The 25,739-nt window shown below is 39.5% G+C and overlaps 1 protein-coding gene and 1 long non-coding RNA gene across 3 annotated transcripts; both read left to right on the forward strand.

The window, feature by feature from the left end:
• Nucleotides 1-3,974: 3,974 nt before the first annotated feature.
• Nucleotides 3,975-24,831, forward strand: SLC40A1 (solute carrier family 40 member 1). 2 transcript variants are annotated; one of them, XM_081579372.1, is made up of 8 exons: nucleotides 3,975-4,320; nucleotides 4,810-4,877; nucleotides 9,926-10,085; nucleotides 12,239-12,354; nucleotides 13,623-13,749; nucleotides 21,503-21,745; nucleotides 22,548-23,201; nucleotides 24,311-24,831. In XM_081579372.1, the coding sequence occupies exons 1-8, from the start codon at nucleotides 4,278-4,280 to the stop codon at nucleotides 24,622-24,624; spliced, it is 1,725 nt and encodes a 574-aa protein (XP_081435498.1). In that variant the 5' UTR covers nucleotides 3,975-4,277; the 3' UTR covers nucleotides 24,625-24,831. The 2 variants fall into 2 exon arrangements, with proteins under 2 accessions (XP_081435498.1, XP_081435499.1); XM_081579373.1 differs by lacking the exon at nucleotides 9,926-10,085.
• LOC145541836 (uncharacterized) lies at nucleotides 14,537-16,442 on the forward strand. Its single transcript, XR_014079337.1, has 2 exons — nucleotides 14,537-15,825; nucleotides 16,116-16,442. It is a non-coding gene; the product is annotated as an uncharacterized LOC145541836 (long non-coding RNA).
• Nucleotides 24,832-25,739: the final 908 nt, after the last annotated feature.

A 25,739-nucleotide genomic window follows, 5' to 3' on the forward strand; every position in this document is an offset into this window, starting at 1 on the left:
CAAATCAACACTACAGAAGTGGTATTTACTGAAATAAAAAACAAACAGAAGAGCAGGCACAATGATCACATCAGTAAGAGATTGGGGTGGAGAAGGAGCTGGAAAACAGAGACTCCTTCACTGGACATGTGGACTATTTTCCAAAGGGACACAGTTAGGAACACTGAAACTTTTGTTAAGAGTCCAGAATGCAAACTTCATGCGTAAGTGTACGGCCAGCTTAGTGGGAATCAGCTTCAGGATGATGCTCAGAAATAGGGATGCAGTGTGGAGTGTCTGAGGCAGATGACTGAGAATGTGAGCCTATATGACATGGGAACTCTACTCACATGAGTTAGGCCCAATGTGCTGTCTCCTGGGAAGGCCTTGCAAGCAAATGGTGCAATTGAAAAGGGTTACCAAGAAGATCATTTAAAATGACTGAATACCAGAGAAATCCATCCCTATTTTTTTTAACCAGAGGATGGCAAGGCCGGGTGATGCCAAGCAAGGTTTGGAGAATATGGAGGGAATACTGTGGTGGTGCTAAGGGTTTGTCTTCTGTTTCTAAAGACAGCATATAAGAAAATGGGCACTAATGGTAACATGCGAGAAATAGATTTGACAGCAAATGAAACTACCTGTGGCAAAAGTTGAGAGATTGAAACATTCATTAAATGAAATATGTATGTATTTTCTGGCTGCACACAGAGAAACTACACAGTAAATTCAGTGCCATGTTTTTTTGGGTTTCCAGTGAGTGTGATGGACAAAATGTCTCTTTTTCCCCTTCAAATTCTCTTTCATTTTAAGATTTTCTAAGACCACTTTTGGTTTACTTTTATCCCAATGAACATATTACTGAAAAATGGCAAACTTTGCATAAATGAATACATTTCTTAAAAAAAAATTGGGTAAATCTGACATAACACAAAATGCATGCATTTCAGTAAGTTTTAGTACATGCAAATGTTGTGCAACCATTACCAGTGTCTAATTCCAGAACATTTTCATCACTGCAGAAGGAAACCTCACACCCATTAAGCAGTTACTACCCATACTCCTCTCCCTAGAACACCTTCTATCTGTACTGATTTGTCTTAGGAATGTATTTCTTTGGGAATCTTATGAATTCTGCATTTAATTTTACAACTAGAGGTAGTAGTGTGTGGGTATAAGAGAGAGAGAGCGAGAGAGAGAGAGAGATGAAAGGTTAGCATTTATGAGAAACTTTGCAAGGTAAAATCTTGTGAAATAGTACAACAAAATGGAAATGTGGGAGGATACTTATTTTTTAATTAGCTGTTCATAACTTAAATTAGGTATCTGAAGGTAAATTCCTCCAGGGTCCAGTCAATTACAGGTTCAAGAAATGGCCAACAGTTCTTGAGATATGCCTGCAACATTGAGAAAGGTGGTTGAATGGCAGTGTGGCTTTATCACTCCTACGTTACGCTAAACAGTTTCACACCCGACAGAAGCTCTGTCCTGGATCCAAGCTCTTCCTGTAATTGCTGATGATAACCCTATTACTTTTCTTTAGAGCAGTGTTGCAGTGACCATTGCTTATTCCGCATTTATTTGTCCTGGTGAGCACATCAGATACAGCAGAGGAAACTTAGGATGCCTGACGGGTAAGCTAAACACAACTTAAAATAATAAAACTTCTTTTGTAGCCATAACTACTTATCAATTTTAAATTAAAATACACATTTTATTCTGGCTGGAATTTTTTAAAAGTTAGGTAACCTATTTAATTTAAAAACTTGGAGAATGAACTAGAAAATGTTTTATAGGGCATTTTTTGGTAAACTGATTTAAAACTTGCATGACTGCCTTCATTATGATTATATGGATAGGAAACTTGTGTTGTCTGAATTCTGGAAAAGATACACACAACTTGAAAGAAATCTTGATTTTCAACCAGTCAAGTAATTCCTCACAAGGAGGAATAGCCTGTCGGGTCTTGTGACTTCAGTGGTGCTTTGTATCTAGACTGTCAAGGCCAGGAGATTATCGTCATTTTGCATTTTGTGTGTATTTTGAGGAGTTTTATTCCATTTTCATTCTCAATTCCTTTCCATTTCATAAGCCCCAACTAATTATCTTAACCATTTCCACTAAAGGACTGGTTGTGGTTGTGGTGGTATGGATCTTGCTTGTTTTCTTTCCAAATTTCTTATCCACATGCTTCACGGTAGTCTCCCGCCTCTTCTTTTTGCCCTCATTCTCTCATTTTTGACTTCTGAGGACTCCTTGATGACAATGGAAAACAGAGTCTCCACACCACATTGTGAAATGTACATGACTTAGCTACTATTCCAACAAACACGTCTCAGACAGTGTGGGCCGGAAGTAATTTTTTTTTTAACCAATCGAATCTTCTTTAAGCTACCTGGAAGTTGGGGGCAGCACAACGCTTCTCTTGTGGCAAGTACAAATTAATGTAAAGCACTTGGAGGTCCTCACTGCTGAGAGACTCTGTGGTGAATCTTTGGTGCCTTGCTTGAGGACCTATCAGCAAAATTCATCTCCTGGAAGAGATTGCCACAATGAGGAGGTGTCTGATTCCTCGGTTCCCTGCTTCGGCATGTGCCCCATATGAGGGTGCCTTGGTTTACTTCCAACTTTAGAAGACAAACCAAAACCTCTCTAGGAGTGAAGAGAAAGGACTTGAAAGTGTTGTGAAAGAAATGGGGGAAAAGAGGGCTTGAAAAGGATAAAGGCAGTTAACAGCAGTAGCTAAACTGTAAATCGCCTATCTCTGACCTCCAGACCACATCCCAACGGAGTCCAGCTGCACCCCGCCCCGTCGACCTCTGGGCTCCTGACTGAGAGTCTAGATACAGGGCACATGTTCACTTGTATCTCCTTTCTCTACTGGGTGTCAGCCTGGCCTTTGCAGGGACTGGAATCTGGCTGGAGTTTCAATGTGTAGGGTCCAGTCCCCAGGTTTCGGCGAGACTGAGAAGGGTAAGTTTAACCTGGGGGTTTTAGGGGCTCCAGGGATTTTGGCAGAGAGATGGTGGGATGGGGTGGAAAAGTCAAGGGAGGGTCAAGTCTGGTGTTCACTTTAGAGTTTTTCACTAGCCCTCCAGGAGGCCACCGAATGGCTTTATCTGGACAGGGACACAACTGGGATAACCGGTATTCCTGGTAACTGCCTGTCCCATCCTGGGCCACTTGGAGGAGAGGTGAGGAATGGACGTGTGGGTGCGGGCAGGGCCCAGAGGGCGCAAGGTTGTTGGTGAAGGAAGTGCTTGGGTGCTTCCTCCTGGTTGCCTCTCCAGCAAGGATACGGAGCCCCTAGCTCTGGGCTGGGGCTGGGCCCCTACGTCGTTCTGGGACTGCACCTTTCCAAAAGCTCCGTTTACTCCTCTGAAGAGGGCTGGACTCTGATCCTGGCGCCCCTTCCTGCCCTTTGATTCTGGTTCTTTAAGGGAAGCCCCGCTATGAGGCCCTGGGAAGGCAAGACATTATGTGCTCGCAGACGGGCCGGAACGGGAAGGCCAGGAAAACGGCCTCTGTGACACGGATTCTATTTATTTATCTATATTAAAAATGATTTTCATTTAAAAGACAAACAAACAAAAAAGGTTGTTTCCCCACACCTCCAAGCCCAGACTGGCGCTTTGCACGACGACCGTCGACGGTCGGCGGCAGCCCGCTCCCCGACCGACCAGGCCGCCGGTGCGAAGCGCGGCTGTGGAGCCGCGGCCCGGGCCTTAGCTCTCGCCTCCCCCCACACCGCCCAGCCGGCTGGCTGCCCGGGCTCCCCGACCTCCTCTTGCGGCCTCCCGGAGGGCGGGGAACCCGGCGAGCACAGCTCATCCGGCGAAGGGCCCCTCAGGCCCGCGGGTCGTTTGCGGCCGCGGGGAGGCGGCGACTCCGAGGAAGGGCGTGGCAGGCTGCGGGGCGCCGGGCCTCGCGCCGAGGCGGCGGCCGGAGCTCCGCCCCCGTCCCCGTATAAGTGGTGGCCCGGGCCCGCGGCGGCTGCGGCGGCGGCGGCGCAGGGCTCCTAACTCGGCTCGGACGGCCTGTCGAGCCTCCCACCCGCTTCCATAAGGCTTTGCCTTTCCAACTTCAGCTACAGTGTTAGCTAAGTTTGGAAAGAAGACTAAAAGAAGACCCCCGGCCGTTTTCCTTTTTGTTTTTATCATAGTCGTCGTCGGAGGCTTTTTGCACAGAGCTGTTGTGTTTTCGGCGGTGCTTTCTTCAGTTTCTTGCACTCCTGTTGACAAACACCTCAGCAGGAGCAGCAGGAACAGCAGAAGAACAAGCTGGGGGCGTCTGGTGTCATGACCAGGACAAGAGAGCAGAGCCGTCAGGGAGGATGCTGTGGTGAGTTGAACCCACGCATGGGGTAGAAACAGGTTGGTTCGTTGGAGACGGGCAGCTCCACGCAGGTTTTGGAGGACTGTGGCTCAGCTGTTAACCAGCGTGCTTAGCAGCTCTTTTGACTCATATTTTGGTGAAGGTTAAGGAAGAAAGGAATTTTAAGGTTTGGGAAAGGAATTTGCACACAAACGAGGGTGGAATCGACTGGACAGTTTGGATTGCCTTGTTAATAATAGAATGGAGTTTAAGACTGTTGAAATACGAGCTTTCTTCACTGTATGTGAAGTTTTGCAGGTATTGACCAATAATAGGTCATGCTGAATTTTTATGTACCCATCAGTTTCTAGGTAACTTGATGAAATCTACATGGTTTGCCCCACAAAGCAATTTTTAATAATTGTATTTAATAAGAGCAAATGAATGAGCATTCCAACCTCAGCTCACTCAAGTGACTAAATATGCTTTTTATCTCCCCACTGTGTATCTTTGCAGGATCCTTAGCAAACTACCTGACCTCTGCAAAATTCCTTCTCTACCTTGGTCACTCTCTGTCTACTTGGGTAAGTGATGATCTACAGTAATTCTTACAACATACTTGCACAATTTCTTGTTTCCTTTCATTTGGGCCAGTTGTATTAAGCCATCTTCCAGTTTTGTCATGCATCTAAAGAAGTCAGTTGAACACACATGCTCTAAGTTATTTTCACCAAAGATGTTTTCCCATAGATGTTAGTGAATGCTACTTAATTGTTAGGTTATCATACTTTATGTAGACCAACAGCTATCCAAAGACAGGATTAAAAAGGGCAGGATTATCTTCATTACTTGTACTGTATTTTGCCTTACAAGGCTTAATAAATGGTAATATCTGCTACTAAGAATGGATGAATATCTCATTGATATTACTTTCTGTTTTTACATATTTTAAGGTACTTCTCTATTTTCTTTTGTTAAGATAAGTTCCAGCATACTACACTATGAAAACACAGTAGAATAATGGCATGACTAACAGGCCAAAAATAGCAGTTCTAAGATTAATGTAAATATAATGGATCCCAAGAACAAATATCTGAGTGATGAAAATTCTGGTCTTTTCAAATGTTATCTGTAACTAGATATGTGTGAGACATCTCAGTCTATCCTAAAAGCCATCATCCAATGAAAATCAGCAGCTGATTGATAAGTCACCCTCTGACTTCTTACGTGATCTTGGAAGAGTCCCAGTGCTTCTGTGGGCCTGGGTTCCTTCACCAACATCCCCCGACCCCAAAGAATAATCCCCAAAGGATGATAGATGTGTTTTTGATTAATGATGATTAAAATCTTTTAAATTAAACAATTAGTCTTACTGTTTAAAGCAATAAATCTGAGTATATTCTATTCATGTGTCATGTGTGATAGTTACAGAACCATAAGTTTCTGTTTTACAGAACTGCAAGTAAGGAGAAGGAATTTTGAGAGTAAATTTTGTGAATGTTATTTTCTTTTTAAATTGGAAACTTCTATTGGATCATCCTTAAGACATGAATGCAAACTATAGTATGAGGAAATCTGTACCCATGCCCTTGGGAAATTATTAAGCTAGGTTATCAGCTCTTTAAGAAAGAGCAGTTCAAAGACGGCTTTTTAGAAAGGCCAGCTTCTATCTCCCCAGAGGCTTAGACAGGGATGACTCTGCAAATACATGTAAACAAAGTAGACTTGGCCTGAGTTTCATTTCCGGTAACTGATGATTCTAAGTAGAAATCGAGTGAAACTGCCCTTAATTAATTTAAATCCAATTAAATTATTCTTCTGATTTAATTCCGTAGTATTGAGTATTTTTTTTAAAAAGTGGTAAGTGATGGACGTAAGTGTCTGAAATTCTTATCTTGTGATCTGGACCTATCTTTTAGGGGAAGAAGATGCCTAACTTCCAAATACTTATTAAGTTTTATGTTTATGTGATCTTTCGTTAGTAGGTTGGCAGGTCAGATTTGCCAAAAGAGTGGAACTGTGATTGTTCGAGGTGGATTCGTTTTTTGTCATACAAAACACAAGAAAAACGACAGATGCTTACTCCAGTCTTAAAGATAATTGAGCAAAAGGAGTTCTTGTGGGAAACTTGGATTAAAACAAAACACAGCAATTGCAGCCATGTGAGGTTTAGTGGATTTTCACTTCTTGTTGCAGAAGAGTGCAAAAAATGAATTCTGTCTAACGCTAGATAATTCTGCCTTTTGAATGTTGTCTCCTGTTTGACGCTTTACCTGATTTTATTGCAACAAAATATATGTGCTTATTTATTGTATGTGCATATGTATACAAATCTATCTATCCACTGCCCATGGTTTCCTGTACACTGAATGTATAGGTGTTAGGGTAGAAGGTTATGTTGGGTTAGATTTGTGTGAGGTTGAATGCTTTTTGTTTCTGACTTCATTTCTTTCTGCCAGTGGATCAATATATTTTACTCTATGCCATCAGAATACAAAATATGGTAAGAAGTGAATCCTGTTTTCAAGGAACTTATGATATAATTTGGTATGGGTTTTAAACAATGTATCTAACTACAAAAAGATAGCTAACAGTGTAAGGCAGTGAAAAAGGGTAGCCAGTGTTGCTATCTTATGCATCATACTATGGACTGTCTCCATTTATGTGCCAGATGTCTGCATGGCGCCAGCTGTTACTTCCTTGGGTTTCTACTGATAGGTCTGCTTCATGCAAAATGCCACTTTCCTGCTCCACCCTACTTTATTTTTCCAAGTAGCATTTATACCACTTGGCCTACTCTGGGTTTGCTTTAGGTCTCTGTTCACTGGGAGACAAGCAGCATGAACATCTAGATCTTGATTTTTGTGTACTGCTGAATTTCTAGTGCCTGCAGTATGGTTGGGTACATAGTAGCCTCTCAAAAAGTATTCAGTACAATAATGATATTCATTTGGCCTTTGGCTCCGTGCACTGGAAGTAGATGAACATGTAAACAAATCCTAAAAGTATGATGAGAGCTTGTGAGAGGGCAGGAAATGGAGGTTAGGAAAGAATGGGTGGGTGGGCCTGAGATTGCCCTTGGTCAATATTTACAGAGACTGACCTGATTCTTGGGCTTTGTGAATGTTCAGCCTGTTACTTCTTCTTTTTTTTTTTAAATAAATTTATTTATTTTAGTTGGGGGCTAATTACTTTACAATATTGTAATAGTTGAAGCCTGTTACTTCTTAAAGCCTAAGCCTTTGGAAATTGGAGCAAGTGGAACAGTTTTATTCTTCTCCATCAAGAAGGTGGCAAGAGAGAAAACTTTTGTGGCACTTGTTTCAAAGTCCTGCTTTAAAAAAACCTAAACAAATTCTTTTGGAAAAAAAATATAGGAGTAAAACAACAAACAAAGAAAGAAGCACCTACTGTATAGCACAATAGCACAGGGAACTATATTCACTATCCTGTGATAAACCATAGTGGAAAAGAATGTGAACAAGAATGTATAACTGAATCACTTTGCTGTACACCAGAAACTAACACACATAGTAAGTCAACTGTTCTTCAATAGAATAAGTGTAAGAAAGGAAAGAAAGAAGCAATAGGAATAATATTTCTTATTCTTTATCATAGGAAAGAGAAAATTCTCTCATGGAGGCAGGCTATCATTTGAGCATTTATGTGTTTTTGTCTTTTTAGAGGATGAAGATTAGGATAAAGCACCTCCACTCTCCTCATCCCATTTTATTCTAATCAAATCTAAATTTACTTCTCATGTTAAAGATTAAGAAAATAGGTTAATTTGTTACTGTTACTGACATTTTTATCTTAATGTATAAATTGTCTTTTTATTGTTTTCAAACAAGCTGTATCATATATTTTTAGTCATTTAGTACAATGGTATTTGAAACGTTATTCCTACTTAAGTGGAAGAAATTTTCTATTATCAAAGCAAACTTTAAAAAGCTGTATGAGGAATATGAATTATGGTACTAATTAAACCTCAAACTTCTTGAACATTCATGTAACAAATCTAATGTACCAGAACATTATAGTTGATAAATTAGTCTTACTGTATATTCATTTACTGCCAGGATCCGCTGCGTATCCACTTCTTTGTTGATTCCACAGTTATTTGTTGTGTTTCTAGTCTAGGCTTTTGCCCTGTGCTGAGGCCTGTGCTGGAGCTCACATTCCAAACCAGCAAGTGAGAATCAGACTTTCAAACATGGTGCTTCCACTGGTTTCCAGACGTTTACTTGTCCTTATTCACCCCATCCCTCAAGGCCCTACTCTTATGTTAACTTTGAACTGTGGTTCTAAATAATATTCATAATCCTCTACACCAAAGTTTCTGTACATTGGCACTATTGACGTCTTGGCCTGATTAATCTTTGTTGTAGGGACTGTAGATGCCAGTAGTAAACCCACCCTCACAGTTGTGACAACCCAAAATAGATCCAGACATTGCTAAGTGATCCCTGGAGGATCACCCCCATTTGAGAAATACTGGTCTACATGAAGTTTATTGTAAATATTTGCTACAATATGCACATACATTTAACTTTGGATGTATCAGATTGTTGTCTTGGCTTTATTAAATGTTTAAAATCATATGACATAGCAGGATAATACATTGCTCCTTATACACTAAATTTGTCAAGAGGATGTTAAGACGTTGGAAAGAACTAGGAGTGTAGTACTACTTCCAATCTGTAACTATGCAGGCTAGCCTGGGAATTTAGTTTCCTGTAGTGATTTCTCATAGGGATAGGTTATGATAGAACATCATTGTCCTGGTTTAGGTTAACCTTACAAGTCAGGAATGGGGCCTAAAAGCTCATAATAAAGTCCATTTTAGACTTCTTACACATTAATTTGCTCAACTCATTTAAAAGTTTCTGTTACTCGTTTTGCAGCAGTGAATTCCAGAATTTCCTATATACTCTGGAGAGAAGAAATAGGTTGTTTTTTTTTTCCCCTTTTAAAACTCATCTATGTCAAAATGTTAAAATTATTTATGTATTTATTTCTGACATCTTCATATGGTGCCAGAATTTGAGCATATTAACATCATCTTTTTGATTGTCCTGATGTTTTATTGTCTTTGAAATTTATTTGTGAAGTAGAACATAGATTTTAGAATGTTATAGGTAAAAGAAACTTGAAAGGTAATGTAGTGCATTCTTACCATTTTACAAATCGGGAAACTAGCTTTTACTTGACATTCAAGGCATACTGATGTTTGTAAACTACGATACTGTAGTTTCATTCTGGTTCAGTAGCAAACTCCTTTATGCCTCTCAATCCCAGGCCTGGCTAGAAGCCTGACAAAAAAAGGGAACAGGTTTTATCTCAAAAAAACCTTCTTGAACTTTTCTGGAATGATAAGTATGTTTGTTTCATTAATATGCTTTTTCTCTCAGGTTTACTTAGTAATTGGGCAGGAATATTTTCCACTGTGCCAGGATGAACAGTTTTAACACCTGACCACATTCAATCCATAGAGGAATTGTTGACTTTGAAAATCTCCTGATGTAGCTGAAAAGTGCTCTTTTGTTAGGGAAGCAGTTTTTTGAGTGTAATTGACTAGAAGCTCCCACCCCCCGAATCTGTGCAAACCTTCTCTCTTCCCCTCTTGTCCCAGGGGGACAGAATGTGGCACTTTGCCGTGTCCGTGTTCCTGGTGGAGCTCTACGGGAACAGCCTTCTCTTGACCGCAGTCTACGGGCTGGTGGTTGCAGGCTCTGTGCTGGTCCTGGGAGCCATCATTGGTGACTGGGTGGATAAGAATGCCAGACTTAAAGGTGAGTGGTGTCATGAGAGCCTTTGTGTTCATGGGACCGGGGCCTGAGCTAGAGAGAAACCTCTGTGACTAACCCACTGTGCCTCTGCAGCCCCTACCTGAGTGGTAGGGTGCTCAATGGCAGCACCCTGCTTGGGGGGTCCTGAGACTCCTGCAGAAAGATGGAACATCAGGATATTGAGTTTATAGATTTGGGGAGGTATCTTTTTTGGCTGTTCATAAATTACAAATGTTGATCACTAACATCATAGCACTTTTCTGTGAACCATGTTAAACATTAAAAGTTTACTTAACTGGCATCTTTTTAACCAGGACTTGCATTGGAGTTCATTTAATATGATGTTCCTGGGACAGCTTTAACATCTATTCTCTGGGGTCCTGTGTTTCATATAGGTGGGTGTGTAGGGGAAGTGAAAACAATGGATTTAAAAAAAGAGTATCTGATCACAGAGAGCTGAATTATTAATTTTTTAAGAAAAAAAAAGAAATGATAGTATACTGACATTAATCTAGAGCATTAATACTAAAATCATTAAGTATTATATAAGAAAAAGAGAACAGTTCAATTATTCAGCATATAAGGGCAATTTGGATAATAATTCAGGGCAGAATTTCCCAGAATTATTCAGTTGATAATGCTAAGACCTGGCCATGTCTGTCTTAGTCATTGGGGAAAGATTGAGGTATCTGTTTCTTTCAATGCAGGATGACTGCCCCTGGTTAGAGAGCAACTGGATTATCAAATTCTAGGACTTGATGCTATTAGTAAAATGGCCAAGATGGATGTTATTTTATTTTGAGAATCAATAGACCAAAGAACATATAGAAAAAGGTTTTGTATCCTAGAAAAAAATTCCCAGTTATTTATATCATTATACATAGGGGCATGGGAATGTTATATATAGAGACCTTTAATCTTACGATTGTTGAACACTGAAATTGTAAGTTAGGAAAGAATGTTGAGTTGGGTGAAGAGTTTGGTGGGATAGCAGTCTTGCACTTATCCGATGTAATCAACTCATGTGTCTGCCTCCATGAAAACCTTTGATGTCTCTAGGCTGAGTTAACTAGAGACACTGTTTTTTTCTGTACTCCCATTAAAGCTTTGTTAATACCTCTGCTGTTTCACTTATGCTCCTATAATTATCTGTTCACGTGTCTACCCTTCTGAAAGCCAAAAATCTCATTCAGTTGATATTTAAGCCTTGTACAATAAAAGAATGACTTATACGTTGGGATTTTATGTCAAACTAATTTCAGAAAGCAGTTTGTTTTGTGTTGAGGCTTTTATATAATCTTCCAAGCCAGGATGAGCTTTACTGTCCTTAAAGGCAAGAGCTATAATTATACTTTTCATATACAGCCCTCTGTGTTTTTCAGAGTCCTTTCCTGAGTATTTTATTTAAGCATCATAATGACCCCATAAAGTAAGGAAGGCAGATAGATGTATATTATATCCTCACTTTATAGACACAGACACAAGAGTTTAAGTATGCTGCCCTAGATCATCTGCTGTAGTGAGCAGCAAAGGAAAGACTACAAGGTGTCCTTTCCTGGTATCCTGACCTGTGTTTATGTCAGCTCTTTGTCTACATGGATGCCTCACTCTCAGAAAGTTGGCATTTTCTCTGAGGAAAGGTGTAGTTTAGAATTTTATAGCAAAACAAATAGCTTTAGTATTCTAAAAGGAACACACGGCTGCCTTATTCTTGGCAATTTTTTATATGTCTTTCCTACTCATCCGCACGATCTTATCAAATTCAGCCCGCCATCTAGGAGGTTATGAATTCCATGACCTCTTCCTTAGCCTCTTCCATGTTCTTATTTTTGCCTAAGCTACAAAGGGCTGAGAGGTGGATCTTGTTTATCTAATATAGTTCTGTTTATGACAGTATACTTTCAAGAAAATAAATGAAAATGCCGTCATTATGAATGGCTTTAACAGGGAAAATGAGAAGTACTTCTTTATTCTTTCTGCAAGTTTTACTGGTCTGGTGTGATATGCTGGGTCCTGCTAGAAATAGTTCAGGTAGGAATGTTTTTATTTCTTATAATTTGCATATGCATGAATACAGTAAAACAGTGATGCATGGATGGAAACAGCTCTGTTGAGATGCTCTGGTATGTGAACACTTTGTTTCTCCCTCTGTATAGTGGCCCAGACTTCACTGGTGATCCAGAATGTTTCGGTCATCCTTTGTGGAGTCATCCTGATGATGGTTTTCCTACATAAGAATGAGCTTCTGACTATGTACCATGGATGGGTTCTTGTAAGTTCTCAACAAGATTCTTGATGGCAGAAAATTGATGTGTCTGTTAGTGACAAAAGAGGAAAACTCTCTGCGGCTAGGGAATGTCTTTTTGCAAATAGAGCTTGTTAATTTTAATCTCATAGTTTCACTGAGTTAGAGAAGGCTGTGATCCATGTTACTTTAGTATCGCCTACCATTTTTGTTTTTTTTGTTTGGTTTTTTGCCCACAACAGGTATTCATTATGTGTTGTTTGAATTTAAATTTTGTTCTATTGGTTTCCTTTTCCTTTTGTGTTTTAATGGCAGTTCAAAGAGTTTATTACATAATCCAGTTGCTAGCTTTCAGGTCATTAGTATTAACCTATAATTTGTTCACACCATATAAGAAATGTTATCCATATATATAAATCAGTCATGATTGTGATCCTCCAATAATAATTGGTATTTGTATTTGAGGACATGGAGTAGATAACTTCTCACACTTTAATTTCGTGATAGCTTGACGGAAAAGAGGACAGAGATGGGTATAGTGGAAAACAATAAATTTGGTGTCACTAGTAAATCTTCTTAGGTATATTTGAATTGATATTGTAGAGTTCCAAAGCTAGATGGACAAGAAACCTTCTACTCTATTCCCTTCATTTTGTTGATGAAAAAGTGAGGCAAGGTGATATTAGCTGATTGCCTGTTGTCATGCAACTGGAAAATGTCAGAACTCAGATTTAAATGCAAGACTTTTCACTTCCCCTTCAATGTTTCTTCCAAAGGACATATTTGTGGGAGGAATTAAAAACTACCCCGAGGTTAACACTCTGTGATAACTAGGTCATATAAATGTGCATATGACTATTTTGTATCATGTATACCACAGATGGGGCTTCCCAGGTAGCTCAGTGGTAAAGAATCCACTTGCCAAAGCAGGAAATGCAGGCGATGTGGTTTGATCCCTGGGTTGGAAAGATCCCCTGAAGTAGGAAATGGCAATCCATGCCAGTCTTCTTGCTGAGAGAATTCCATGGACAGAGGAGCCTGGTGGACTACAGTCCATGGGTCACAAAGAGGTAGACATGACTGAGCACTCACCATGTTTTTGTACCACAGAAGATACAGATTAGAAAGACATTATGTCCTTTAACTCAACCACTGCTATCTTATTGTTTCATGTCAACAAGTAAGATGATTTTTTTATAATTTATGAAATTAAAATAATTTTATTATGCTACCAAAGACCAGTAGGTACAGTGTGGTAAAACTGACAGTTTAATGTTTTTCCTGTAATTCCTTAGACTTCATGCTATATCTTGATCATCACAATTGCAAATATTGCAAACTTGGCCAGTACTGCTACTACAATCACAATCCAAAGGGATTGGATTGTTGTTGTTGCAGGAGAAGACAGAGGCGTATTAGCAGGTAATTTGCTTTTCTCTTTCTACCAAATGGTTTATATTAGGATTCACTTTAAATCAGTGGTAATAACTGAGACTTAAGCCTTTTTTTCTGAGTAATTTTAAGGAATAATAAATTGAAAGCATAGTCTTTTTCTTACATTATCAATCTCAGCACAAAGATTTATCTCACTGTTAAGAAGCTAATTTATAGGCTAGTGACCTTCTCTTTTATTCTATGAAAACCTGGCAAATAGAAGAATATTTTTTAATTAGTTTATTTATCTATTTTTTACCTTTACAATATTGTATTTGTTTTGCCATACATTGACATGAATCCACCATGGGTGTACATGTTTTCCTCTTCCAGAACCCCCCTCCCACCTCCCTCCCCATCCCATCCCTCTGGGTTATCCCGGTGCACCAGCCCTGAGCACCCTGTATCATGCATTGAACCTGGACTGGCGATTCGTTTCACATATGATAATTTACATGCTTCAATGCCATTCTCCCATATCATCCCTCCCTCGCCCTCTCCCATAGAGTCCATAATACTGTTCTATTTATCTGTGTCTCTTTTGATGTCTCACATACAGGGTTATCTTTACCGATTGACTAAATACCATATATATGTGTTAGTATACTGTATTGGTGTTTTTCTTTCTGGCTTACTTCACTCTGTATAATAGGCTCCAGTTTCATTCACCTCATTAGAACTAATTTGAATGTATTCTTTTTAATGGCTGAGTAATATTCCATTGTGTATATGTACCACAGCTTCCTTATCCATTCGTCTGCTGATGGGCATCTAGGCTGCTTCCATGTCCTGGCTATTATATACAGAATATTTCTTTTGAGCTCTTTCTTTCTAGTACTTAAAACAGTGAATATCTGACATGAATTTTATCATCATACTATGGTTATTGTTACTAGTACTTATTGGTCATATTGTGGATATTATTTTTATCCAAACAAATAGAAACAAATATGTGGCTCAGCTGGTAAAGAACCCTCCTACCAGTGCAAGAGATGCAAGAGATGCAGGTTTGATTCCTGGTCAGGAATATCCCCTGCAGAAGGAAATGGCAATCTGCTCCAGTATTCTTGCCTGGGAAACTATGTGGACAGAGGAGCCTGGCACACTACAGCCCATGGGGTGGCAAAGAGTCGAATATGACTGAATATGCAGCATGCACACACACACAATTCTAGGATAGACTCTAGAAGTTAATTCCTTCAAGTTTAAAGTTATAATTGATAACTTTTATTACATTATGTATGATGCACTGTAACTGCTGTTATGAACACTAAAGAAGTAGAGGAGAGAATGTAGGTCTTACAAAGCTTGCATTTTAGTTGTCCTTTGGAAATGTACAAGAGGGCAAACAAAGGCTGAAGAATGCTTACAAAGCAATATATCCATTACATCAGTAATACTTGGGCTTAGAGTAACCTGCGTTTCTCAGTATTCGCTACTCACCCCCTACTCCATACAGCACCCAGACACAGATGGATTGACATCGCACAGAGTAAAGGAGGAATGTACACTTATTTACTGATCAGATCAGCTGAGTCAGCTCTGCTAGTCACTGAGATTAAGGATCACAAACTCATTGCCGACCATCCTGACTGACAAGACCATTCCCAGTCACGTTAGTGGCTTATCCCAGGACACAGAGGCAAGATTAAGTACTGGGATTAGCAAGCAACTTTGTTTGACTAGACATGTGGTTAAAAAAAAAAAAAGATAGGAAGTTGAGGGAAAGGGAACAAAATCTGAAAGGTCTACATGAAGAAAAAGGAGGATTTGCTTAAGTCATCACTTTGTGATAGCAGTAATAATTCTGCTTCAGATAGAGTGATTTTAGAGGTCAGTGAGTATGGGAGATGAATTTAGCACAGGAAAGCCTGTATTGCAGAAAATTCTCTCTGGAGCTAAAGTAGTGGTTCTCATTGATTTTTCTTCCTGTGATCATTTACTAATAGGAAATAATTCCATATCTCTTTTTGTCACATAGAATTAAAAGATAAGATTTTGTCCTTTTTTTCTGGTGTTTTTCCCTGTTATCTTCTTTCTCTTTTAGTGTGTTATTTTAAATATGTAACATATGTCCATGGAGAAGGCAATGGCACCCCACTCCAGTACTCTTGCCTGGAAAATCCCATGGACGGAGGAGCCTGGTAGGCTACAGTCCATGGGGTTGCTAAGAGTCGGACGACTGAGTGACTTCACTTTCACTTTTCCCTTTCACGCACTGGAGAAGGAAACGGCAACCCACTCCAATATTCTTGCCTGGAGAATCCCAGGGACGGCGGAGCCTGGTGGGCTGCCGTCTATGGGGTCGCACAGAGTCGGACATGACTGAAGCGACTTAGCAGCAGCAGCAGCAGCAACATATGTCCATGTTCTGAAATTCAAAGGGTACAAAAGGATATATTTTAAAAATAGATCACATATATCTGTTGAAATATGGGAAATTTGGAAGAAAAGTTAGCTTTTAAGATGATTTTCTTTCTCTTATCTGGATTTCTTAACTCATGCTGACTCTGTGAAGTCTGTAGAGTCTATAATTGGAAAAAAAAAGCCCTGAGTAAAGAGAAAGTTACTCAGAATCTTTAATTTGTGCTAAATATCTAAATAAATAAATAACAAAGATCCAATGTAACTTTCTGGGACCTTTCTGACTATAAAGTGATATTCCAGGAAAGCAACAAAAATATGACTGGCCATTTCTCAGCTGTCTTTCTTTCTTTGAGGAATTATTGCATAATGGAAGAATCCAGGCTAACCAGTCTTTTCTAACCTTCTGGAGTTTCTCGAGTTTAAGAAAGGAAGTAAGCTGCCTGTTGAACTCTTGTCCACTGTGAATTAGTTTAGGAAGTGGTGCTGTTTCAAATTCAGCCACAAGTACAGGATAGAGCCTAAAGAAGGAAAACCTCCCTGTTGTGTTTCCTCACGTTTTGACCTCCATATTTGTTTAAAAACTAATTGAAAACGGTCCTTCCAAAGAGGAACAGCTAATTCTTCCATCGAGGGGGTCAGCGAGGCTTTCACCATGGATTTTTGGTACTTTTCCTGCTGTAAGGCAGAGGCACAGAGCAGATCAAAAAGAGGAGGGTCAAGGAAAAGCAGAAGAGAAAGGGGAAAGTACACTAGGAGGGGACTCCAGCTGCCAGCTGTGGTACCTCTGGTTTGTGTCTCTACTCACAGATACACACCTACTCCAGTCAGGAGTAATTTACGTTCATGCAGGCTGATCTTTGAGGTTGCTGGCAAAGACTGTTAGAGACCAAGCAGGAGACTGGGCAGAACCAGCTGAACTCATGTGCATCACGCAGGTGTGAGTGTGTGTGTATGTGTGTAAGATGTATGTGATGGGGTAAGGGTGTGCCCATTAAGAGGGAGGGTTGTCAGCTGGAAGCTAGTTGTTCCCAATCCCTCATCCCAATGTTTGTTTTCAGAGTAGTTTATAAAATTGGAAGTTGTATCACTGAGGGTAAAGAACAAGAGAGAGATTCCCTGGAAGGTTGAAAAGTTTTATAATATCAGTGGCATCAGGTCAAAATATAGTTGTTACCATCCAGTTTAGACAGCTCCAGAAAAGGTACTCTTTTTCCACATAAATACTGTTAATCAATCTGTCAACTGATTTGTCGAAGTACTTGATTTAGTGTCTTATTAAAGCCTTCTCTTGAGCCATGACCCTTAGCCTGTCAAATCTGTTTGAAACTCACTTCCTTTCCCTGACTTTTTATTCCATCTGTTGTTTTGTTTCCTTCTTCATTTCCTTTGTTAATCACTTCTCATTAATAGCGTCTGAGATTTTTCTTGTCCATCATTCTAGAGAAACATCTGGCGGTTGGCTTGATCAAGTAAGGTAGATATATTTCTTGTTTGAACTCCATTGACTGAAAATTGATTTCATATTTGAGGTAGACAAACCTGCTAGGTGCTATTTGCTCAGCAAATGTGTTCTTTATTATTCTATGAGATATATACCCTTTATAACAGCAAGTAGGTACTGATGTCCTGCTCTGTCACAGCTGCAGCTGAAAACAGTTAATTGGAATTAAATGAGCACACATTTTGGTGTTTGCATAAGAATCAATACAAGCCTGTGAAAAAGAGTATGTTTGCACATTGAGAGGACAAATTATTCTCTAGCCTGTTACCAGTAAAATGGTTAGGTCTTTTTCAAAAATTATTTAATTAATTCTACTTCAGAAAAATGAAATCTCTTTTCTGATACTACATTACATCTAAACATTATTAGCTTCCTCAGTTAGAAATTTCTAAATTTTGATAATAAAGGAAAGAAATTGGTGGCATTAGGAAGCTTTATGAGCACTTGAAAAGCGAGGTAGTGAAAAAGTAACAAATCATTTAAATTAAATTTCATTGTTGTTCTGAGGCCTTCAGATCCAAGTGTATGTTTTCATTAGTATTTGATTTTTGAATTCAAGTTATTGAGTTATTAGGAGCAACCCTACGTTTCCATGTTAGGAAATTATTAGCAAGGGCAGATGGAAGTTAATGAGGCCTCTGCAAAATTGGTTATGTATAAGATCAATGAAAACTGCCTTTGCTTCTCAAGTGAAAGGTGAAATATGTCAAAGTTCTCCTGTTATCATGCAGGTGTTCTGCATGCATAGGACTAATTGGAAGGCAGTTGAGGACCAGGAAGGGTGAGGGAAAGTTTTCTGTTACTGGGCTTATTAGTCACATTATGCTTTTCCAAGGGACCCCACGTGATCGATAAGAACTTTCTCAATTTTCAGTCTACTCTGTGAGATAGAAAATGAGAAAGTAGGTTATTTTCTTGACTTCCTCTGCTTTATGCATCTTGTCCTCCACTCTGACTCAGCTGTATGTCCGCATGGTCATACCCAAAGACCTTGTTATCACTGCTAAACCCTCCCCTTCCCTAATCTCAATCTTTGGCATCCAAGACTTGAACTATACCTCCTGCCTTATCAGCTCACTCCTCCTGGTTCCTCAGCCACAGCAGTGCTCCAGCCTGGTTGGCACCTACAAGTCATCAATTCCACTACCTTTTCACTGCTCATGACCCCCTCTTGTCTCCTCTCCTTACCCAGTTTAAATTCCAAACTCAGTTGTTCCAACCATATGAATGCCTTCTAGTATACACCCTCAGCTCACTTGGCCTCCTTTCCTCTTGTTACTTTCCTTTCATAAGATCCTGTTTAAATCCAACTCTCCATGGTAGCACATGGCTGGTGCAAAAAAACCAAAAAACGCACAATTTTGCTCACTGCTCTCACTTAAAGCTCATGACCACTGGGTTCAAGGTGGCCTTTTCATGCTGCTGTATGATCATACAGTTTTCTCTGGTCCCTTCCTCCTCCCACTTTCCTAAAGGACTCTGTCTCATTTTTTCCTCATCCATTCAGTACCGCCTCTCCCATCCTCACTTTCACTGATGACCTTGCCTTGTAGTCTACTGAGAAAATGGAAAAATAAGAAGAGAACTTTCATGTGCTCGCATCCTCACATACTCTTCCCACTTGTACCTACAGCCATTTTCGTGACCTACACTCTTGAATTGCTGTGGTCCTATCTAAGAATAGCTCTGCCGCTTGTGCATTAGACTCAGATTCTGTCCTTTCTCATCTACTGTATCATTCACATTAGCATAGAAACGTGCTGTAACTTTGCTCATCTTAAAAACGCCCTTCTTTACCCCCTCTATCACTCCCATCTCTTTATTCTCCTTTTGAACAAAACTTAACAAAAAGAAATATCTGTGCTCACTCTTTCCAATTCCTTTGCTTGGTTGGGGCCTTGCTTTGCATAATGCCGGGGCTAGGGGCGCGGGGGGGGGGGGCAGCATTCACATTGTGAAGGTGGGCGGTGCCACTCACTTAGAATAAAATAGAAATGGTGTCCCCTGGAGTTAGCACCAGCCTCTTTAACCAGCTTCAATCAGGCATTTGCCCTTATTGCCTACCAGAACTATTTTTTTAAGGTCCTCAGTACCTTCCATGTGACCTGTCTAGAGCTGCTTCTCCGTGCTCATCTTTCTTGACCTAACAGCATTGCTTGCCAATCGATCACTTCCTCCTCTTTGAAACATTGCTCTCTCTGGGCTTAGGACACAACATTCTCTTGGTTTTTCTCTTTTGCTGGTTCCTCTTCATCTTTCTGACCTCTGAACAGTGGCATGCCTAGGACTCAGTCTGCAGACCTTAGCAGTCTGTACTCATTCTCTTGGTGTCATCCAGTGTCTTTGGTTTAAAAATCGAGTAGCTGGTGACTCGCAGATCTGGTACCTACTTCTTCCCTGGACTGCAGACCTATATGTTTAATTGTCTGCTTGACAGAGTCTCTTGATGTCAGTTCAGTCTCTCAGTCGTGTCTGACTCTTTGCGACCCCATGAACCGCAGCACACCAGGCCTCCCTGTCCATCACCAACTCCCTGAGTCCACCCAAACCCATGTCCATCGAATCAGTGATGCCATCCAGCCATCTCATCCTCTGTCGTCCCCTTCTCTTCCTGCCCTCAATCTTTCCCAGCATCAGTAGACTTAGAGAAATCAACATCTCTAGAACCAAATGCTTATTCTTTTGTCCAAACCTGATTCATCTGACGTCTTCCCTTTCTTGGTAAGTGGAAACTCTATCCTTCCAATTGTTGCTCAGTATAAAAACTTTAGAGTCATCTGTAATTCCTCTCTTTCTCTTGCATACCATATCTAATCTGTTTTCAAGTCTTCTGATTCTCCTTTAAATTATATCCAGTATCTGTTTCTCTATTTCCATGTTACTGTCTTGCTCCCCACCACATCATCTCCCAACTGTCCCCGTGGCTCCACTGTTGTCTACACCGCCCACCCCACCCATGCACACACACTTCCTGTACACTGTTTCCTCATCACAGCAGCCAAAATGAACCTTTAAAAATATAAGTCATGTGGTACCACCTCTCTGTTCACTAGCTTCCAAAGGTTTCCTGAGTCATTCGGCATAAAAACTGATTTCCAAGTAGTAAGCCAAGATCCTGCATGATTGGGCCAATCCCTCCCTCTCTGACCTCGTCTCTTCTTATCCTCTCCCTTCCTCATTCTGCTGCAGTCTCACTGTCCTCCCTGCTGTTCTCTGGGCATGCTCCTCCTGTTCCAGGATTTTTGCACTTGCCTTGACCTGGGATTGTCTTTTCCCTAATACCCACGGGACTCACTCTTTTGCCTCCTACTGCTTCATGCCTTTGCTATCATGTTCTCTTTTTTTCCGTGAGTTCTTCCCTGATCTTGCCATGTATAGAACTGAAGTTTCCCCCTTCCCCTGAGCACTCTCTATGCCCTTTTTCTGTGTTATTTTTCACTCTAGTCTTTAATGAACATCTGACTTGCTATGTATTTATATGCTTGTTGATTGTTTTTGTTTTCCCATGCGAGTATAAACTTCATGAAGACGGGAAGGGCATTCATTTTTTGTCATAGCCTAATTCATGATAAGCATTTAATACATGCTTGTTGAAATAAATAAATGTAGAGTTACTGTTGAATTCATTTTTAAAAAGCTGATGTTAGACTAATTTATATAATCCTAAGAGAAGCATGATTTTTGAGGCAAGTTTAATGTGACTTGCTCCAAACAGCGATTGATTTTCTAACAAAATAGTTTGCTTGCAGAGTGCTTTTAGAAATTTACATCTTAGGAATCAATACTCTTGGTTTATGAGTTGTATTATGTAAGTGGGCAGTCTCTCTTTGATAGATTTGCACACTTATCTGCCTTTTTCACTTATCTCTGTAGATATGAATGCTACAATACGAAGGATTGACCAGTTAACCAACATCTTGGCCCCTGTGGCTGTCGGCCAGATTATGACATTTGGCTCTGCAGTCATTGGCTGTGGTTTCATTTCGGCATGGAATTTGGTATCCATGTGTGTGGAATACTTTCTGCTCTGGAAGGTTTACCAGAAAACCCCTGCTCTAGCTGTGAAGGCTCCTCCTAAAGAGGAAACTGAGTTGAAACGGCTGAATTTATACAAAGGTAAACTCAACACAATGTTCAATCCCTTTACTTTGATTTGCAGATCTTATATGTTGGTTGAGACCAAAATAATTTTGAATTTATGTCAGGTTTAGTTATTAATGATAGCCTGCATGAGGTTAACTCTTATCAACATGGTAACAAGTTAAAACCCAGTCTTCTGAGGATCTGTGGAACAAATCTGGGTTGAACCTCAAGGGGTTGGAATGGGACCTCTGGCCCTTTTTCTTAATGTGAATAGCAGGCACAGAGGGGCAATTAATTGAGGACTGGACAAAGTTGAGCATAGTAATGGGAAGAACACTGGGGGAAAGAGAAGAGAATTCCTAGAAGTCTGTAAAGAAGGGAGTTACATGCCATTTGTAAGACAGTGGAAGAGAGTGAGGATATGAGGTGGGCATTTTTCAAGAAGAGAAGAGGAGGTTGGGCTTCTGAGCAAATGGAATCTTAAATGGGCCCCAGAAATAAGGTCGTATATTTTCTCAGACAATTATTGTATTTTATCTGGTAAGTTTTCCTGCTGTTTACTTTGGTGGGATTATAATTTCTGAGAGAGAAGGGGGATGGGGAGGGGAGAAGTATCAATAGTATTTTGTTTATAACGTAAATACTTGGAGTTTATTCCTTGGCTGAAATCCTTAGATGAGTAAAAGAAAATACATATTATATTGTAGTAGCCCAGGGTGTCCATGGGTGATGCCCTCCATGGGTGAGGGAAAGGGGAGAGGAAAATTACTGGGTAACGTAGTTAGCTTTTTCCTCCATGTCCCCTCCCTCAAATAATAATGTCTTTTATTAACAGAATCTGAGCCAAAACCCCTGGAGGGAACTCATCTAATGGGTGAGAAAGACCCTGACATCCATGAACTTGAACATGAGCAGGAGCCAAGCTGTGCCTCCCAGATGGCTGAGCCCTTCCGCACCTTCCGAGATGGATGGGTCTCCTATTACAACCAGTCTGTGTTTCTGGCGGGCATGGGCCTTGCTTTCCTCTATATGACTGTCCTGGGCTTTGACTGCATCACTACAGGGTACGCCTACACTCAGGGGCTGAGTGGGTCCATCCTCAGTATTTTGATGGGAGCATCAGCCATAACTGGAATAATGGGAACTGTGGCTTTTACATGGTTGCGTCGGAGATGTGGCCTGGTTCGGACTGGTCTGATCTCAGGACTCGCCCAGCTTTCCTGTTTGATCTTGTGTGTGATCTCCGTGTTCATGCCTGGAAGCCCCTTGGACTTGTCTGTTTCACCTTTTGAAGATATCCGTACTAGGTTCATTCAAACAGAACCACTTTCAATTACACCTACAAAAATATCTGAAATCATCTCTACAACTGATACGCACATGTCAAACGGGTCTGTTCCTGCTAGTGTTGTCCCAGAGATGAGTTCTAAATCCGTGCCTATAATCTCTGTCAGCCTGCTATTTGCAGGCGTCATTGCTGCTAGAATCGGTAAGAAGTCTCCTTTTGTATATTAATGAACTAAAGTGTCTTTTTGCATTGGAGTTTCAGATAATTCAGCAGAAATTGGGCTAAAATATTCCCTGAATGTTAATTTAAGCAAAATCCACTCTTTATACTTATGTATAATCCAGTCATTTATTATGAAAATTTAACTTGATAGTTTAAAATAAGCTGTATTTTGTAGAGTGTGTATGTATATATACTTTCTTAAAACATGGTTAGGGCTTGAAAATTTTTACTAAGTGGATATCTTTCTCCTTTAATTTAGTTAATTTTAAAAAAGATATTATCAATAATAATTATACTTTTAGTAATTTAGAGCCTTTTTATTATTATAACTCTACCAAAAGGACTGTAATTTAGCAAATAGTTCAATGCAATAAAGTTAAAAAAAGTGGGGTTTAAATTTAAAAAAATAAGACACAATAGTTAGAGAAAAATCCTTTAGAGGTCTTCTCTAGCTGATGTTTCTTTGTTGTATACTTTGCCAAACAAATGATTTTTATAGCTCTGAAAGGAAGCATAATGTAAAAACCTCTTACAAAGGAAAATTTAAGTAATCATTAATAGAGTACTGATGAATTATCTCTGTCTGAATTCGTTCTTGAAACCATATTTATCTTGTGATACAAAGCAGTTCATTAATTTATTAAGGATATTAATATTAAAGCAAGACAGCTTTATTGTAGGGGCTTTAGAACCGAAGCAGTAAATGTATTAATGGCTTAAAGTTTCCTTACACTTTAAACCTAACAATGTATTGGGTCCATTCATTTTAAACTTTAAAAATACTAGTAATTATAATAGGATTTATTATGTCTCTGATTTCACAGTTTTGCTTTCAGAGTATGAATAATCACAGAAAAGAATTATTTCTTATGGCTGTAAAAACAATTTCTTAAAACCAGTAATAGCACAGTATTTATTAATGAAAAATAATTCTCTAAAATTCAGCTATGATAAATATACATATGGTGACTTTAAGGTAATAGTGTTAAGTATGTATATTGTATATGTCAACAGATATTTAATATATAGTTCTGAAATGTATGGCTGTAAGTTAAAATTAAGTTTCTAAGAAATATCTTTTATTTTAGGTCTTTGGTCCTTTGATTTAACTGTGACACAGTTGCTGCAAGAAAATGTTATTGAATCTGAAAGAGGCATTATAAATGGTGTACAGAACTCCATGAACTATCTTCTTGATCTTCTGCATTTCATCATGGTCATCCTGGCTCCGAATCCTGAAGCTTTTGGCTTGCTTGTGTTGATTTCAGTCTCCTTTGTGGCAATGGGCCACATCATGTATTTCCGGTTTGCCCAGAAAACTCTGGGCTCCCAGCTTTTTGCCTGTGGTCATGATGATAAAGAAGTTACAGATGCAGATCAAGCTAATACTTCTGACGTGTAAGACAGTTCAGCTCTTGCCGCCCCTGTTACTAGATTATGTAGAGCACATGTGCGTATTTTGTTCTTCAGAATTCCAATAAATTGCTGGGTGTCTCTCTCTGGTTTTACCATAGCTATGTCTTGAGGGCCGAAAGCTAGTTAGGAAGCGAGCCAGGAGAAATGAACTGGTTAATTTCCCTTATATTTAAGGATAGAAAAAAAAAATAAAGAGAAACTCAGTTTAAATACAGAGACTAGAATAGTAACACTGATTTTCCCTATTTCTCATGAGTGTAAAATTTTCCATAGAAGAGTGATTAGTCATGTGAATTAAATTATTTTTTGGCAGATATTTATTATCTGTACTAGAATTCAGATATGTCAGTTTGCCCTAACACTCTTGTTCAAGTCTAGTTAATTTACTTTTTAAAAAATCTTATTCTCAGTTATATTATAAAAAAAAATTCACTTCCAAGTTTGAAGATTAAAGTTTGATAACCAGTATTATCCCTGTTGTTCCTATTGCTGTTAAGGGATTGACATATATGTGGAGAAATGAAATACTTACTAGAATTCTTTAATAGGGTTTATGGTTTAACTTTAGAGAGCACCTTTGTATTTTTCTTATCAGCTAGGGCAAAATATTGTATTAAGCATATGTAGCACTTCATAAAATGGCTATTGTGTAAGCTACAGGTAAAAGCAAAGCTATAGGGTAGATTTATAATACAGTGAAGGCATGAGGACTTCAAACGTGCCAGCGGTTTGGCCATAGGAACTAGAAGTTAAAAGTCACAAGAAGGTCAAGATCCGGACTTAATCATGCCACTGTCCTTCATGATCTCTGTCTTGGAACATGAGGGAGCTGGCAAGTTAAATGTAGAAAGCAGGCCCAAACTTGGAAAGGTTTTGTTTTTATAAATCATTTGATTTACTTTTAACATGCTTGGTAGAACATTTTTACTTTTACTGTTTTGTACCCAGGAGTTATTTTTACCTAGTCGTAGAGCAAAACTGTTCATAAATGTATCCCTTTCAAACCTCTTTGAGAAAAATGAAGGGAAAAAAATCCTTTTTTATACATATTTTTTCAAAACTGTTTTGCAAGTCATTTTGCAGCATGCCAATACCAGCGGC

Source organism: Giraffa tippelskirchi, chromosome 3 (genome assembly GCF_054371585.1).
Source record: "Giraffa tippelskirchi isolate mGirTip1 chromosome 3, T2T-mGirTip1v1.2.pri, whole genome shotgun sequence".
NCBI lineage: Eukaryota > Metazoa > Chordata > Mammalia > Artiodactyla > Giraffidae > Giraffa > Giraffa tippelskirchi.

Coding starts and splice junctions, on each gene's coding strand:
- SLC40A1 (XM_081579372.1), top strand. CDS start 4,278: ATGACCAGGACAAGAGAGCAGAGCCGTCAGGGAGGATGCTGTG. Junction 4,321..4,809: donor CCGTCAGGGAGGATGCTGTG/GTGAGTTGAACC, acceptor GTATCTTTGCAG/GATCCTTAGCAAACTACCTG. Junction 21,746..22,547: donor ACGGCTGAATTTATACAAAG/GTAAACTCAACA, acceptor TTTTATTAACAG/AATCTGAGCCAAAACCCCTG.